The sequence below is a fragment of the Arvicanthis niloticus genome, chromosome 2, assembly GCF_011762505.2.
Source record: "Arvicanthis niloticus isolate mArvNil1 chromosome 2, mArvNil1.pat.X, whole genome shotgun sequence".
Classification (NCBI taxonomy): domain Eukaryota; kingdom Metazoa; phylum Chordata; class Mammalia; order Rodentia; family Muridae; genus Arvicanthis; species Arvicanthis niloticus.
In genome coordinates this window covers 55,825,782-55,843,294 of record NC_047659.1, presented here as the reverse complement: position 1 = coordinate 55,843,294, position 17,513 = coordinate 55,825,782, and the positions used below count along the sequence as shown (strand labels likewise).

The 17,513-nt window shown below is 39.0% G+C and overlaps 1 protein-coding gene across 4 annotated transcripts in view; it reads left to right on the top strand.

Annotated features, from left to right (window-relative positions):
• The first annotated feature begins 364 nt into the window (after positions 1–364).
• Nckap1 (NCK associated protein 1) overlaps positions 365–17,513 on the top strand; it is a 79,518-nt gene continuing 62,369 nt past the window's right edge. For 2 of the 4 annotated variants that reach the window (XM_034494202.2, XM_034494201.2), the window contains exons 1-3: positions 370–509; positions 10,803–10,820; positions 11,789–11,899. In XM_034494202.2, coding sequence (XP_034350093.1) covers positions 402–509; positions 10,803–10,820; positions 11,789–11,899 — 237 coding nt within the window. In that variant the 5' untranslated portion in view covers positions 370–401. Of the gene's footprint in view, positions 510–10,802; positions 10,821–11,788; positions 11,900–17,513 lie in introns of all 4 variants that reach the window. The other 2 variants (XM_034494204.2, XM_034494203.2) reach the window with 1 other exon arrangement.

Here is a 17,513-nt window from a genome sequence, read left to right as displayed (position 1 = left end):
CCGGAGCGGAGGAGGCCGGGCGGGGCGCACCGGACTCGGGCCGCAGTTCTCCCGGCGGCCTCGCGGGGGCGCTGGCGCGGCCGATCAGGTGACCGAGCGCCGGTCCCGGCTACGGGAAGCCGCCTCGTTCTCAGCCGCCGCCGCCGCCGCCACACCTAGCGGAGAAGCCGGGAAAGGCGGCCCGGGAGTGGGGGGTGTACTGGGGCGGAGAGCGCCGCGGGTGGAGGCGGAAGGGCGGCGGGCGGAAGCGAGCGCCGCGGCTGCTGTGTCACGGCGCGGGTGGGCGCACGGCATGGGCGCGCCGCGCTGAGGCGGAGGTCGCGGGCGGGCGGGCGGGCGGGCCTGAGGGAGGCGGCGAGCCGGGGAGTAGCGCGCCCGGCGGCGGCGGCGGCGGCCGCACCATGTCGCGCTCCGTGCTACAGCCCAGTCAGCAGAAGCTGGCGGAGAAGCTCACCATCCTCAACGACCGGGGCGTCGGCATGCTCACGCGCCTCTACAACATCAAGAAGGTGCGCACGGGCCGGCGAGGCCGGGCGGGGTGCGACGGGGGAAAAGGCCGCGGGCGCGAGCTCGGCCTGCTCGCGTGGCGCCTCCGGGATGCGCCGCGGCCTAGAGTGAGCCGCGGGGCGGGCAGGCAGGAGCCATTTCCCGGCTCCCGGCGGCGGGAACCGGTCGGGCCGCGCATGGCCGCCGCGGCGCGCTGGTTTGCGGAGAGGGAGGGAGGGCGCGCGGCCTTCCCGGGCTGCGGCGAACGGGCCCGGGGTTCTTGGCGTGCGAATGTGGGAATGCGGCGATCGACCCTCCGGTCCCCACTTGGCCACTTGATTTTTCGTTCCCTGAATAAAGCCCCCCAGCCCCCGACAGCGAGTTGACGTTTGGGATAATTTCATTTTTTAGATGGACAGGAGGGGGAAGTGAGGGTGGAACCGGTTTTCGTCTGAAATACTTGTAGGCTGTGAGTCACTAGAACAGGAATAACCACCTTTCCTCTCTACTCCTCCTCATTTTAGTTTTCCCTACCCCATCTGATTAGCAGCAAAGCACCATTCCTTAAAGTACAATGGCTGTATAAAATAAAGACCGAGTGTGATCGCATTGCTATCTCCGTTGCAACATAGTACTATGATTTGAGCAACTTGACAGTGGACCATTGAAAATCTGAGTATCTTCGGATTAGGGAGTGGAAGGTTAAATCAAAGTGAAGAAAAGTAGGTCTAAAGGTAGAAAAGAAGAATTGCCATTAATTTACCTTAGAGGAAAACAACCCCAAATCCATTTATTTTAAGACCACTTTGATAAGCCTCATTGAAATTGGTAAAGAGAAAAAGTTTCCTTTTGGTATAGTTTATACCAATACATCCTTGTGGGGTTCTGTGTATCTGTGTCAGATCTTTCCTAATCTCGTTTATAAAAAAAAAATGTAATGTGAAATACCCTTTTGACCATAGCAATAGAATATAGGTTGTTTGTGAGTATGCTAAAGATTCTTTTTAAAATTTAGAATCAAAACATTCCAGTATAAACTTGTTTTATTCGGTTTATATAGTTTTCTTTAGACACTGCAATTCTGAAGCACACTGCTTTAAGTTAATAATACTAAACGTTGGGAATGGATAGCTGTGTTGTTTTGGTTACTCACTTAGTTTTTATGATTGTCTCTAAACCCTGCACAATTTGGAGCTAGGATGAACCCATTGAGTTTGTCCCACGACTATGACATTCACCCCTTCATCATAACTTCATGGGGTTAGAAAGAATTTAAGCTAGTGTAAGTTGCATTGATGAGAGCCTTTGGATTTCACTACTTATGAAATTTGGAAATCGAGTTCTGTATGGACGGTTTTTTGTTGTTGTTGTTGTTGTTTGTTTTTTAAATCGAAACCCCAGCAAGTCAAATGTTACTAAAAGTTACTAGACCTGTGGTTTTGTGGTTAAAGGAAATGGTTATGATGGTTTCTAGAAGAGGAAGTGAGAGTAACATTAAAAGTGATTTGAGTATTTGAGTAAAATACTTTCTTTAATTTGGCCAAGTCACTAAACATTTTTATAGTATAAGTATAAACAGACTTTAATACTTTATTTTCATGGCTAATAGTCATTGGAATTCTAACCATTTAAATTTATAATTCCATCCAGTTCGCTGCCTTTTTTTTTTTTTTCAAAGTGTTTTTCACTTCCTGTTTTGAGAAACTTCAGGCTCTTGTGTTGACTAGAATGGAAAATGGGTGAATGAGTTATAGAAATGCTGTACATTTCAGCACTTACGTATTTTTATAGCTTTTTGAAATATTTTGCCTACTTGGCTTGGGAGTTCCTTTTGGGAAGAATAATACTTAGGGCATTATCTAGCACAGAAGGCTTTGATCAGAGCTCGATGAAATTGACTCTGTGTTTATGTTAAATGCATCTGATGTTTATTTTGTGAGAGGAAGAGAGAGAGAGAGCAGGTGTGTGTGAAGGTTAGAGGGAAACTTGTAAGAATGTTCTTATTGCACCTTGAGGGTTCCTGGGATCAGACTTGGTCACCGGGCTTAAGTGTCTTTCTTCTCTGAGCCATTTTGCTGGCCTTTTAGATTGACTTTGAATCTTTTAGCCTGTGGAGTTGCCTGTCTATATCTTCCCAGCTGGCTACAGAGTGAAACATTTGTTCAGATTTTTTGCCAGAGAAGCAAGATCTGTTCACCATGTGCTTATAAAAGGTTCATGTTGTCTACATTATTAGGACAGTATAAATCACAGTCTTTTATTTATTTTTATGTTTTCTTTTAGATTTTAGAGCTTTCCATATATGAGTGTTTTGAATGCATGCATGTTTGTAACACGTATGCCTGATGCAAACTGAGGCTAGGAGGTCTTAGAGCCCCTGGAATGCAGTTGAAATGCTTGTGATCTACTAAACCTGGCATAAATGGTCTTACCCATCTTCCCATCTAACCTAGCCTCACATCTCCCAGAGTCTCAAGTCTTCCACAGTCCTACTTACACACTGCCTTTGGTTAGCTAGGTACACATCTCTCTCCTATCAAGACAAGACGGGAGGTAATACACCTGTTTCTCCAGTGCTAGAGAAAACATCCAGTAGATGGGTGAGTAGGGAGGAAGCCCTCTCAACATTGAGACTACCTAAAAGATTAGCTTATAAGGAACTATTCTTTTAAGAGATTATTTGAAATTATCATATATACAGATCTATTTACACATTAACAATTTAAGATTTTACGAAGTTTGATATTATTAAAATACTATAGTATTATGCTTTAACTATGTAAATCACATATACATGTAATCATATATACAGATCTATTTACACATTAGCAATTTAAATGTTAAAATACTACATTATTATGGTTTAACAGAGAATAGTTTCATCATTGTCTAATTAAGTATTTGACAAATCTAATTTGTATACTAATTAAGTATGCAAGTATGCCAAAACCTATAATATTGCTAAATTCTTAATAATAATATCAACTCTTACAATCCTAGTGTATTCACTAACGAATGCAATATTGAAAACAGTGGGTAAAAATTTTAGGCGTGTAGTTACTATTAATGAACTATTATTTTACTATTAATTAAACAAACAGTTTGAGTACTGGTAATGAAACAAACTTAGGTTAATTGTGATTCCTAATTGCATTTCTTGTACTGCAGATTACATAGGTTTTCACTACACAAAGTTAATCTTTGACTTTGTGATTCATACCCCAGGTAGCGCTGGGGACCAAGTCCGGGACCTGGGCGTGCAAGAGGTGGGCGGCCACCAAGCTGAGTTCCCAACCTCACTATTTGTCTTTGAAAATGAAAATTACAGAAGAAAAATTTCATTTGTTTCTCTTCATTCTAACTTTGTGTTTTAAGTATACTCCCCATTTTAAGCAAAGTGCTCTATTTCTGATAGTTTTACTTATGTTCTTTCACCTTGTAAACATTGAAATGCATCAGGAACTAAATCTTAACAGTAACCATAGAAGGAGTTGAGGAGACAGCTAAGCTGGTAAAGGGCTTGCTACACACGCCTGAGAGCATTAGTTTATCCCCAGTGCTGGCTTAAGATGCCAGGTTTGTGATCCCAGCCCCAGGGAGATAGAGACAGGTGGATTCCTGGAGCTTGGTGGCTAGCCATGGAGCTCAACCTAATCAGTCAGATTGTGTCGCCCCAGGTCCCTGTGAGAGACCATGTCTCAAAAAAAAAAAAAAAAAAAAAAAGTAACTCCTGAGGAATGACACCAACTGTGACCTCTGGCCTCTACATGTCCTTCCATATGCATACACCTACATTCAACCCACTTAAAATCACAAAGGAAAAATAAATGTAACCTGCAAAAATATATCTTACCAAAGAAATTTGAGTTAAAAATTTAAATTTTCCATCCTTTTAATATATTACAAAAGCAAACAGAGATCTCCATTAATAATCACTAATACACTAATAATGTGATGAAAATGATCTTTTCATCCAGATCCATAAAATTTCATCACAAGTAGTCCACAATAAAAAGGGAAATTATTCTTGTGCTTATATATTTTTGTAAGAGTATCACATATTAGTTACATATTCCTTTCAGATGTAAAAAGTAAATTGGATCTCTTCAGAGTCAGTTTTCTAAAGAAACTACTATGCACATTTTAGAAGCAGTGAGTTGGCTCAGTGAGTAGAGGTGTCCTGACTTCAGCCAGGCATGATGACCTGAGAATAATCCTTCAGATCTATATAATAGCTGGGAAGTAGTGCCAAACACTCCGGGAAACAGGCAGGCAGATCTCTGAGTTTGAGGCCAGCCTGGTCTACACAAGTTCCAGGACAGCCAGGGATACACAGAAAACCCTGTCTCAAAAAAATAAACAAACAAAAAAGGAGAAAGCAAAGAGATGCACATGGTGGAAGGATAGAACGGAATGACTCTGGGAAGCTGTCCTCTGACCTGTACGTGTGCTCCACAGCACGTGTGAGCCTCATCCCCCACCCCTTACACACACACACAACAAATCAATGACAAGGTGTTTGAAGTGCTCAGCAGTTAGGAGCACTAGCTGCTCTTCCAGAGGATCAGGGTTTGTTTCCCAGCACTCACCTGATAACTCACAACTGTTCTTAACTTCAGTTACAGAGGATCTGACACTCTTTCTGGCCTCTAGAGGTACCAGGCATGTGCATAGTGCACAGGCAGGAATTGAAAATTAAATTCCACAACTTTTGATAAGTAGAATAGATAAAGATACAAAATATGTAATAAAATACCTTAGCTAATATTTTTTTCTTTTTTAATGTGGTGTGTGTGTGTGTGTGTGTGTGTGTGTGTGTGTGTGTACACCAGTGTTGAAGGTCAGGGACATCTTGGGGAAGGTTATTCTTTTCATCTATCATGTGGGTGCTAAGGATTGAACTCTAGTAATCAGGTATGGTGGCAAGAGTCTTTACCAGCTGAGCCATCTCTCCAACCTTAGAATTATTTTTTTATGTGAATACAAATTATACTTCCTTGTACTTAGATTTTCTTTTTCCAAGTCTTATGACATTTGTGTGGGTTGAGAGTGACATTCTAGGCAAAGTTTTAATACTAATTTGTTTTAACCTTGGACAAACTATTTATCCTCCTAGGCTATAAATTATAAAGAGAGATTAGTAGTTCTTAGCCACAATTAAATTATCTTTTTTTCAGTACACATTAGAATTCTCTTGGAGAAACGTAAACATGTTTGGATCTTGGCTTGACTCTGATGAGTTAAAAGTAGTTCTGATGCTGAGAACCACTGATGGAAGCACCTAGTGGTGCTGTCAATGCCTGTGGTTGTTTTTCTTGACAGCTGTTCATTTTCAGCGTTCAGTTTTGTCAGCTAGGCCATAGCGAAGTTTTTGGAAGTCATACAATGTCTTCATGGTATATACTTGCCCTCCGTGACTATTAGGTAATAACCTACATATTTTACCCCTTTTTTTGGTTTTGAATTTTTGAGGTAGGGTTTCTCTGTATAGCCCTGGCCATCCTGGTACTTGCTTTGTAGACCAGGCTGGCCTTGAGGTCAGAGAATCTCCTTCTGCCTCACAAGTGCTGAGTGCTGGGATTAAAGGTGTGTGCCATCACTGCCTGGCCATCTTTTGGCCTTACTAGCCACTCTGATCTATACTAGCTGTCTACTACTGCGGTGTATCTCCAGTCATTAGCAATACTGATTTTTATTTTTGAAATCTTTTTTTTTTTTCATATAAACTAGATTACTTCAAAGTGCATTTTCTTTCTTTTTTTTTATTATTGAATATTTTATTTACATTTCAGACATTATCGCCTTACCCATTCTCCCTCCCCCACCCAGGAACCCCTTTTCCCATCCCCCTCCTCCTGCTTCTATGAGGATGTGCCCCCCACTCCTACCTCCCCACACTCAGCGTCCAGCCTTCATGGGAAGGATCTTCTCTCTTATCTATGTCCGACAGGGCCATCCTCCTCTACATATACAGCTGGAGCCATGGGTCCCTCCCTATGTGCTCCCAAGCTGGTGGTTTAGACCCTGGGGAGCTCTGGTTGGTGGTATTGATACTCTCCTCATGGGGCCACCAACCCTTTCAGCTCCTTCAGTCTTCTCTCTAACTCCTCCATTGGGAACCCCTTGATCAGTTCAGTGGTTAGCTGTGAGCATCTGCCTCTGAATATATCAGACTCTGGCAGACCTCTAAGGAGACAGCTATATCAGGCTCCTGTCAGTATGCACTTCCTGACATCCACATCAGTGTCTGCCTTTAGTGACTGCACATGGGATGGATACCCAGGTGGAATGGTCTCCAGACGGCCCCTCCTTCAGTTTCTGTCCCACGTTTTTTCTCCATATTTGCTCCCTTGAGTATTTTGTTACTTCTTCTAAGAAAGCATTTTTGGAATTCTAATCAGATATTCCAGTTCTTCCATGATGTGCAATATGTTAATAACTTCATATTTTGAGAAATATGTTTATGTGAAATATTCGTACAGTGCCTGTTAAAAGGATAAATGGGCTTGGAGAGATGGCTCACTGAATAAGGGCTCTTATTGCTCTTCCAGTGGATGTGAGGTTGGTTCCTAGCATCCATATCTGGCTCACAACTACCTGTAGTTCAACCTGAGTGGGGCAGCATCGTCTTCTGGCCTCTGCAGGTACCTATAGCCCTTTCGCTATCTGTCTCTCTTTTTCTCTGTTTCCTTCTCTCTCTGTCTGTGTGTGTGTTCTCTGTGTGTGTCTGTCTCTTATATACATATGAATAAAATAAAAGTAAGCTTTAAAAATAAAGAATAAATATAATAAATGCTGGCTGCTGTTTCTGGGTCTTGGAACAGAGCAGACACTTCATAAATGCTTAGACCCCTCCTATTAAATCTAGTTTGGCTCCACCTTTAGGAAACATCTTACATACCCTTTTTACTACTTGACATTATAATTGGACATCTACTTATTGTTCATACAGAAGTATGTTTTGCAGTAGTTACTTAAAGATCTGTTTAATAATGAGCATTAGTATGTCAGTGTATGACTTAAAAAAGTTTCATAAACTGAGATAGTCTATATACCAGAACTCAAAAATATAAGGAGTGTACTGACATAGTTATCTTCTTGTGAATTGAATAATTGTTAGAAACTTTGAGTCATTAAAATTTTATTAACTTTTTTATTAAAAAATTTAAATTTATTTGTGTGTATGAATGTTTTGCATGTAATTATGTATGTGTACCGTGTGTGTGCCTTGTGCTGAGGAACTCAGAAGAGGGATTTGGATCCCCTGAAATTGAAGTTCACAAATGGTTGTAAACCAAGGTGTGGGTGCTGGGAATCGAACCAGAGTCTTCTGCAAGAGCAGCAAGTGCTCTTAACTGCTCTCTCTCCAATCCAGAATCATGGAAATCCAGAATCATGGAAATCCAGAATCATGGAAAATTTTAGTAAAGAATTTTAAAGGGTATAATGGTTTGAACCCCTTAGATCATGATTTTCCCAAGATTTATGATTTATATTCACCTATAACACAATAATATCCTTAATTAAATCAGATGGGCTATGGGTCACTCGGGCCAAAACACAGGTCCTCTTTCTTTCCCATCTCTTAGGTCTCTTCTCCTTCCTTTCCCTTCCTTTCCCTTCCTTTCCCTTCCTTTCCCTTCCTTTCCCTTCCTTTACCTTCCCTTCCCTTCCCTTCCCTTCCCTTCCCTTCCCTTCCCTTCCCTTCCTTCCCTCCTCTCCCTCCCCCCCCTTCTTTCTGTAGTGTGCATCCAAATTGGAGACGGGTTGGGGGCAGTGCTGTGCAATGCTTAGTATGCTGGACATATCATGTAGCCAGTTTACCAAGATGGCATTCAGGTTAATCTGGCTAGCCATCCAGACTCTAGGATCTGCCTGTCTCTTCCTGCCTGGTCCCCCAGTGCTGGGGTTACAGGCATTCTGCTTTTATTTGGTTACTAGGATCTAAACTCGGGTCCTCATGCTTGCACTTGACCTGTTGAGCCATTTCTCAGCTCTTTTTGTTACTGTGTTGAGGTTTAGGCTTAGCCAAGTAGAGTGATGTTTTTTATTTTTTTAAAAATTTGTATTTCCTGGATGACTACTCAAAAGTAAAGGATTAATTATAATTTTGATAGCATGAGATACTTTCAGATATATTGACAATTTCTGTTCTAAAACAGTATAAATCATTCTCTTCCAAGTTTTCTGTCCCCCAAATGAATTGTTTTTATGAATTAGTCTTTATAGATAGATTTCTGGTGAGTTAGTAATTTCCTACTGTGGTAGTATTGTGTGAAAACCATAGCTGAGTTACAGTCACAGCTTCTTGCTAGCAGGTATCTTAACAGATAACTTAATCAGATCACAGTTTAGTTTTCCTTGTACTTTTTTTCCTGAGAATTCCTCATCTAAGTATCTTTCTTTTTATTAAGTAAATATGTCAAGTAGGTTGATTTTAGAGAAAGTGGAATGGAACATCCGTGTAGTCCTTATTTTGTGTTAATTTTTTAAAGCATTCATTGTATTCAAAATACACCTGTAAGTTCCCCACAAGTACTACACCCCTGTAGTGAATATAAAACTTTTTAGGGCAGGTTGTAACTATTATCTTCAGCTTAGTAGATAAAGACACCAAGATAGGAAAGATAAAGTCATCTGCTCATGGTTACACAGTTATTATGTGGCATAGTCAGGACATAGGCATCCTGCTTTAAAACTCATATTCTTGGGCTTTAGGGATGTGATGATAGAGTTTATTCTTAATACACTTGAGTTCCTGAGTTCAGTCCTCAGCACCTAAACCCCAAAATAAAGCACAAAGCTATATTCTTTCTATAAGTAAAACAAATATAGTATGTTAGACGTAGGGTGAGTGATTGAGAGGAGGAATCACAGTTGGTAAGGAAGTTATACTAAACGGTCCAGATACCATGACATAGACGTTACTGATGATAGTCTCCATAGTAGACCTCTAGGTGATTATCATAACCTTACTATAGCCATTCCTAATAACAGCAGACATTTTTGAGCACTTATGTCTCAGCCATTTTGCTAAATGCTTTACATGGATTACCTAAGCTCTTCAAACCCTGTTAATGACATGGTAAGTAATCTCCCTTCCACATCTTACAGAAAAAGAAACTGAGACTAAGAAATTTTATATATAAAATATAGCCCCAGAGCTAGTGAGTCAGAGATTAGAAGCCTAGCTGCTTTTAGCAGAATCTGTCATCAACTCCGGATGCAACATCCAACATATGGATCACTGAGCAGCATGCAAAGAATTGTAAAAGAAGTTATATACAATTTTATTTTTTCTATTGAAATGGAATTCCTTCTTTCATTTTGTCAGTATAAGAAGGCATATTTCTTTTGTGATCTTGGAAAACGGGTATTGTTTTTATTGATTGTTAAGCTGACAATACTGTTGATTATACTGTTAAAGTGGATACCCAGATTTTTAAATAAGTAGAATATAAAAGATATACATCATGAAAAGACAATGTATTGAATCAGTTGAGGATTCTGTACTGTCTTAGCTTGGTTTATATAAGGACATGCTAATCTGTAGCTATTTTTTAATGGGCATTATCTTAGTTGTATGAGTCTTGGTTGCTAGTTTATGTTGTACATGATATCTTGAAAAAAAGACAAATTAGGAAACTAGTCTATAAGAAACTATTTAAGAAATATAGTTTGAGGGAAAGTCAGAATATGCTAATATTATATAGAAATGGATTTGCATAGTAGCCTTGTCAGACTCATTAAATGTTAAGTTCTAAATTTTAAAAAATTGTTAGATTTAATTATACTGAGAATTGGTACTGTGTTCCTATTTTCATTTATAAAAATAGGAATGATTTTAATGGCTTAGAAGCTAGGTGGTATTTGAAAAATAGTTTTAATTTGAGCTAAAGTACAAAGTTCATCCTATAACAATTAATTATTTTTATTCTTGGCTACCGTTTCTTTTTAAGGTATGTAAACTTTCACTGCTGGTTTTGCACCTATTTTTATAGCTGCATGTAGTCCTTGTTTTTTCTTCTTTCTAGTATTATTTTAAGTTGGTTTAGCAAGACCACCAAGATACTGACATGGTTATACACTTACACAGTAGTAGTGAAATCTATATGCATAGTATAAACTATATAAATCTATTGTTTAATAGAGCTCGCTACTTAAGTACCTTATAAATTGTAGCACCATACAGTTTTCATCTTGTATTGTTACTCATAGTCTGCAGTGCATAAGTTTTCTACTGAAAAAGTATGTCATAATTTGACAATCATTGTTTACACGTAATCTTCTCTCTTTTTATTACAATGCTTCCCCAGCAAGGACAAGTTTGGAAGGTTTGCAAAGCTTTTCACCTTCCCTCTGCCCGCTTGCCCGCTTTCAGATCAGTCTCATGTTTCATAATTTCTCTTTCTGTAATCTACAACATAGCCATAGTAAATCAGAAGGTCAGGTTAAGTACTGTATCTCCTCTCACACCGCAGACATCGCTGTACAAGCATATGTTTACAAATGGAATAAAACTTTAAATAGGAGTGATACGATTTTCAGTATTTCCCTAAGAAAAAGCATCTCACTTTCACAAGCAGTTGTCCCGTAACTGTGCTGTCAGTAGTTCCTGTTAAAGCTTTCTAGTAACATTTGTAGAGTGCTTTCCAGTTCACTGCAGAGGAGGCTGCTGATGTGGTCATTCTGCAGTGCTTGTGAGCTTGAGGACAGATGTAGGTGCCTTGCCTGAGGTGCTGCTGGTCTGAGGGGACAGCGTTGGAGCTCATGCTCAGAGGACCAGGCAGCACAGCTGGAGGGTAGAGCAACCTCAGTTGTAGCAGCTTACAGTTCTTTTGAACTAGGGCTCTTGTATTCAAATTGAATGTTGAAACGAATGAGGAAAACATTTTGGAAAAGACATTCAAACATAAGCCTTCATTTGATAACACTTAGAAACATTTTAGGACTCTATTTAATATTTAATTTTGTAATACTTTATCAGCTTCAGATGAATACAATTCTACCTCAAACCAAAAAGGTTTTCATTTTCTTTTCCTTTTTTTAGGTTTGAGCTTTTTCCTTCACTGCTGTTCTGCGCTAACTGCTTTACAACTTTCCATGCGTTTTTTTCAGTAGAAGAGCATCTCTGTACTGTCTCCCATCGCATCTCTCAGCTGTGACAACCCCTGCACTTTGCCTGTTCATTTATCACCTGCTCACCAAAACCAAGAATCCTTTCTAATTTCTGACTTCAGATTTGCTTCCTTGATTTTAGGAAGATACATTTTACTTTTTTTCATTACTGTTGTTTTTTTAGGCATGTGGAGATCCCAAGGCTAAACCATCCTACCTTATTGACAAAAACCTGGAATCTGCTGTGAAATTCATAGTCAGAAAATTTCCTGCTGTAGAAACGCGCAACAACAATGTAAGTTGTCCCAACTTTCTACGTGACATTTCTCATCTATGAGAGCAGCAGTGCTCGGTGGAATGTTAATTATCTGTTAATCTAACGCTGTGTACAGCGTTTGATGCACAGCTTTTAGACCTTGCTAAATGCTTTTAAAGACAGCATTCGTTTCTCTGAAACTGGAAAAACTCTAGCTACATTTTTATGTGGAAAATGTTGAAGCTTAATTTCTTGTACAATTTTCTTATATGAATAGGTCATGGATAGATAAACAGCACTCCAAATGTGTGTGGCTATTTGGGGCATCTTTTATTCTTACATCATTAACCTAGTTTTCTTCTGAAGTTGGCAGTGGCTTCATAGATCTTTTATTGCTTTAGTAATCAGCTTTTAAAATGTGTTTGTTTACCCGCCCAAGAGCACTTCTAGGAGTGGGGAAGTTATGGGCTTTCTGCCCTTTCTAGTTCCTATGTGGAAGCTCTCTCTTACACAGTTTGGTCATAGCTAGTCTTCCTGGTGTGTTTATTTTTGGACAGCTTTTGTATAGTAATTTTATGAATGAGCAATTTTAGAAAGAGTTGTTTTACTATAACGTTTTTTTAAAAGTTTTATTGGAATCTTTTCACAGATCATTATTTTGTCCCATATTTCAACTCTTGCTTGCTGTCTTTTTGTTTTATGTAAAATTTTAACAATTCCCCCCTATGAGCTCTCCAATCTTAAGACTCTTTTTAAAAAATAAATTGTTATGTTTTTGTCCTGGTTGAGATTGAAGAGACTGAGAGCATACACTTTTAAAAAAGACAAGCATTTAATGTAGATAATTAAAAAAAAAAAGGACATGATATTTCATTGAATAATTTCTATACAACCAAAAATTAAAATATTAAAGTGAATAGGAAACATGTATTCTTTAACAAAAGAAAAAAAAAAAAGAAAAAATCAGGTGGGGGTGGCACACTTCCAGCACCTGGAAGGCAGAGGCAAGCAGCTCTCTGTAAGTTTGAGGACAGTCTACAGAGTGACCTCCAGGACAGTCAGGGCTAGAGAAACCCTGTCTCGAAAACCAGTAACAACAACAAATAAACATGTATTCATGTGCACTTTGTGGTAAGATATTTACATACTCTTTCAGGTGTGGTGATGCACTCTTTTGGGCAGAGGCAGGCAGCTCTTGGTGACAGACCAGTCTACATTGGGAGTTTCAGGTCCCCAGGGCTGCACAATGAGACTGTCTCACAGAAGTGAAAAAGTTACATGGCCTATAGAAAGGACAGATGAGTTACCGATGATCAGTAATCTGCTGTCTCTTCAGAGAGATTACATACTCACCCAAAATGAGTTAATGAAAAGCTGTCACTTAGTTCTGTATATACTTGTTCTTAATAGAGTATCTGACATGAAAATCTCTTAAATTTAGTTATTGTTAATTTTCGTATGGCACATTTACTGGATGTGAGAATTTGGACAGTTATTAGGAGCTGATAGGTACATATTAACTGTTTAGCAATAGTAAACATTTTAAAGGGCCAGTTAATAGATTAATAGTTTTAGAATATGGTTCTTAATATGCTTGGCAGGCTGCTTGTAATAATAGTGCCCTGCTAACTTTGTTCTTTAATAGTTTTACTTCCCTTTTCAAAATTAAAAGCACAAAATTGAAATTTTTGATACTTTGTTGAGATATGATTCACATGCCATACAATTTATCTCTTTGAAGTGTATGATTTAGGGTTTTTAGTATCTCTACAAAATTATTCTGTACCATACTGTTGACCACCATGAAGTTAAAAGGTTCATTGGGTTTTAGTGTATTCACAACTCGGTCAGTTTTAGAACAGTTAATCATCCAGAAGAAATTCTGCTTCCTGAGCATTCAGAATCCCTCTTTCCCTGCCAGCTTCTCAGTCCTAGGCAAGCACTAAGCACTGACCTAATATCTGTGCCTAGTCTAGAGGCTAGCCTAGTGCTATTATGAAAATATAACTGTGACTTGTAATATTCTGTGATTGGCTTCTGCCATTTATAACTATGCTTTTCAAGTTTATCCAGATACTGGCAGATTTCACACTTCATTTCTTTTTTTAGTGACAATTATTCCACCGTAAATATAAAATACTTTATGAATTCAATCATGAGTTGATAGACGTTTGTGTTGTTTTTACTTTGTTCAGTCATGAATAATAGTGCTGTGAACATACATAGTTTTAATGTATACATTTGTGGTATCTGGGTGGTTTCTTTGTTGTTGTTGTCGAACCTATACAATTGATAACATGTTAACTGTTATGACTATATGTGGAATTTACTCAGAGTCTGTCATATTCTTTTACAATTATTCTGCAGATTATATTCTGAGGTATTCTTTTTGGTTGGTTGTTTGGGTTTTCAAGACAGAGCTTCTCTGTGTAACAGCCCTGGCTGTCCTGGAATTTACTTTGTATAACAGGCTGATCTTGAACTCACAGAGGTCCCTCTGCCTCCCTTCCAGTGCAAGGATTAAGGGCATGTGCCACAACTGTGTTTGTTTTTAAAATACATATCATTGTACTATGTATTGACTATTTGAAAAGTCTTATCTCAGCCTTCCCCTGAGTCTGTTAAAATGTTGATGAGAAGACTCCTAGCTACTTTAGATTAGGATATAAAAACTTGAGCCTTGTAGTTATTTTTCAATTCCATAAAATTATTTAATGAAGGCTAGGTGTGACATTGCACACCTTTTATTGTGGTACATAAGAGGCAGAGGCAGGTGGGTATCTGAGTTTGAAGTCAGCCAGGTCTACGAAGTGTTTTTCTGGCCGGCTAGGGCTATATAGTGAGACCCTGTCTCAAACAAAAACAACACAGATTAGTTAATGGAAACTTTAAAGGTCTGAGTGACAAACACTGTCTGGGATTGCTAGGAAATGGCGGATTTCCTTCTTCTGCCACAGAACTTGCTTATGTTTGCCCCGAGATTGGCACTAGTTCCAGTTTGCTTCATGCCTTACAAATAGCACTTGTCTTTCATTTAGGAAAAGGAACTCGAGAATAGAGAGTGTTTTAATGAAAACCAACAATTATTTTTAAGTTTCTAAAATAGATTCTTTTAAGAAAAAGTTACTCTATCAACATTGTAGCTAAAAATGTTTCTGGTTTTAGTTCCTTCTTTAGCAACTGGCCTCATCTCCAAGCATTTTAACTCTGTTGGAAGCCGTGAGCACCTGACTTTGAGTGTATCAAAGAGGGCATTGCTGTTGGCTGCAGGATTGCTGTGTGATGCACCCCCATTGTTCTCATTTTTATTCCTCTTCGGGCCCCTTTGTAGGCATTAATTGTATATTTAGTTCTGGATTTAGGGAAAAAAAACTGTACATCTCACCCCCATTAAGATGTTGAATCAAATGCCTTACTTACATGCTTCAACGCATGCCGATGGAATGCAATGTTCTTATAATGATAACATACTAGTTTTATAATTATAGGTGCCATTTATTTTGTCTCTGTATGTGCTGAGCTGTGCATTTTGGTAAATAGCATTTAATTTCAGACTGTCCAAATTACTGAATTTCCAGTATCTTCAAATTTCAACTGTGAAGATGCCCATGTTTTTCCTAGATGTCTGAAGCTCTGTTATGATCCAATATAAGGAAATCAGTAGAAACCCTTTAAAAACAGCATTACTTTTCATAGGAAAAAATTTAAATCCCCACATTGACCAGATGTATACTTAAAAATTCTTGGCTGGGCAGTGGTGGCGCACGCCTTTAATCCCAGCACTTGGGAGGCAGAAGCAGGTGGATTTCTGAGTTCAAGGCCAGCCTGGTCTACAGAGTGAGTTCCAAGGACAGCCAGGGCTATACAGAGAAACCCTATCTTGAAAAACCAAAAAAAAAAAAAAAAAAAAAAAAAAAAAGAAAAGAAAAGAAAGAAAAACTTACTATCTTTTCAAATAATTTTAACTTAAATTTTTCTTATGTTTTTTCCCTTTTAATTAACATCTAAAATCCAGTTTAAGAAAAATATTATCTTATAATTCCTGTACCTAGGAGGTGGAGGCAGGAAGTTCAAGTTCATCCTCAGTTACAGCAAGTTCCAAGCCAAAATACAAACCAGCGAGTGTAAAAATATTCTGTTGTTACAGAATTTCCCTGTTGTGTGTTTGAGTATAGTGTCTTCATTTTAATTTCCCAAGAAATTGGAAAATATTAATCACTGCCATATATAAAGTCTATCTATCTTAGGGTCTTAAGAACAAATGTATTGTTGGTGAGTAGAGGGCTGCAAAGGTGATGGAGGGATTCTGTACCAGAACACAGGCCATTGTCACAAGACTTTGAAGATCATGCATTATTCAACCAAAATTATTTGAAGTTATGGATATTACTTGTTCTTAGGGAGCACAATATTACAAGAGGCTATGCAACAATTGTTTTCTGTTTAAGTAGTTTACAGCCACTCAAGGAGAGAGAAAACCAGCAATAAAGTAGATTCAGTTATATAACATCACTGTTTAGAAAATACCATTTTTGTTCCTGGTGCCTGACAACAGAGTATCAAATATGCAGTGAAAAAACAGCCTATTTGGTACATGTTAACTGACTTTCACTTGTATTAAATGCTTCCTTAGACTTATATCAGGACCCCAAATCTTTTAAAGCTAATTCAACTCTCATTAAGGATGGTGTATGGTTCCTGAAAGTAACTTTGTAAAAGAATAAGATTCCCAGCTTTATAAACATGTGTCTAGCCTGGACAGTGGTGGTACACGCCTTTAATCCCAGCACTTGGGAGGCAGAGGCAGGTGGATTTCTGAGTTCAAAGGCCAGCCTGGTCTACAGAGTGAGTTCCAGGACAGCCAGAACTACACAGAGAAACCCTGTCTCGAAAAACAGACAAACAAACAAACAAACCTGTGTGTCTAGGGGCAGGAGAAATGGATTATTGGTTCAGAGCTCAGGGTGTTCTTTCAAAGGGCCTGGATTTAATTCGTAGCAACCACATGGTAGCTCACAATTGTTTGTAACTCCAGTTCCAGAGGATCTGAAACCCTCACACAGACATACATGCAGGCAAAACACCAACATACAGGCACATGCAATGCAAATAAATAAAAAGTCAAAAGAGAGAGGTTAAAAACTATGTGTCTAGTGGGCTTGGTAGCAGTGCTGGGGTGGCTGTAGGAGTGCCCTTGATATGCCTGCTGTAGGAAGGAATTAGAAGGAAAACATGAAGCTGTTTAAGTTCCTTTTTAGCCAGTCTATAGGGGCTTTCCTAGTTTTGCCATGGCATCTGTTATGACAAGTAGTATAGTGGTTAGAGGGTGGACTTCAGCGTCAGAATTGTAGGTCAGTACTAGTTCAAAGATTTTAGGCAAATCATTTGGCATCTGAAGGCATCATTTTTCTTATGTCTAAAGTGAAAAGAATCCCTGTCTGAAGGAACAGTTTAATATGCCTTAAAGCATTTAACACAGTCTGGCAAATGACTTTAAAGGGGGTAGCCATTGTTTATATTACATATAAGTTCCTGCTTTATGTAGTAAATTTCTAAATGCCGCCCCCCCCCCAACCCCATGTTTGCTTTGGTGAAACAACGTGCTACTGTCTGTTATTTGAATTTCTGCTAGCTTTTGAACAGTTTCAAGTTG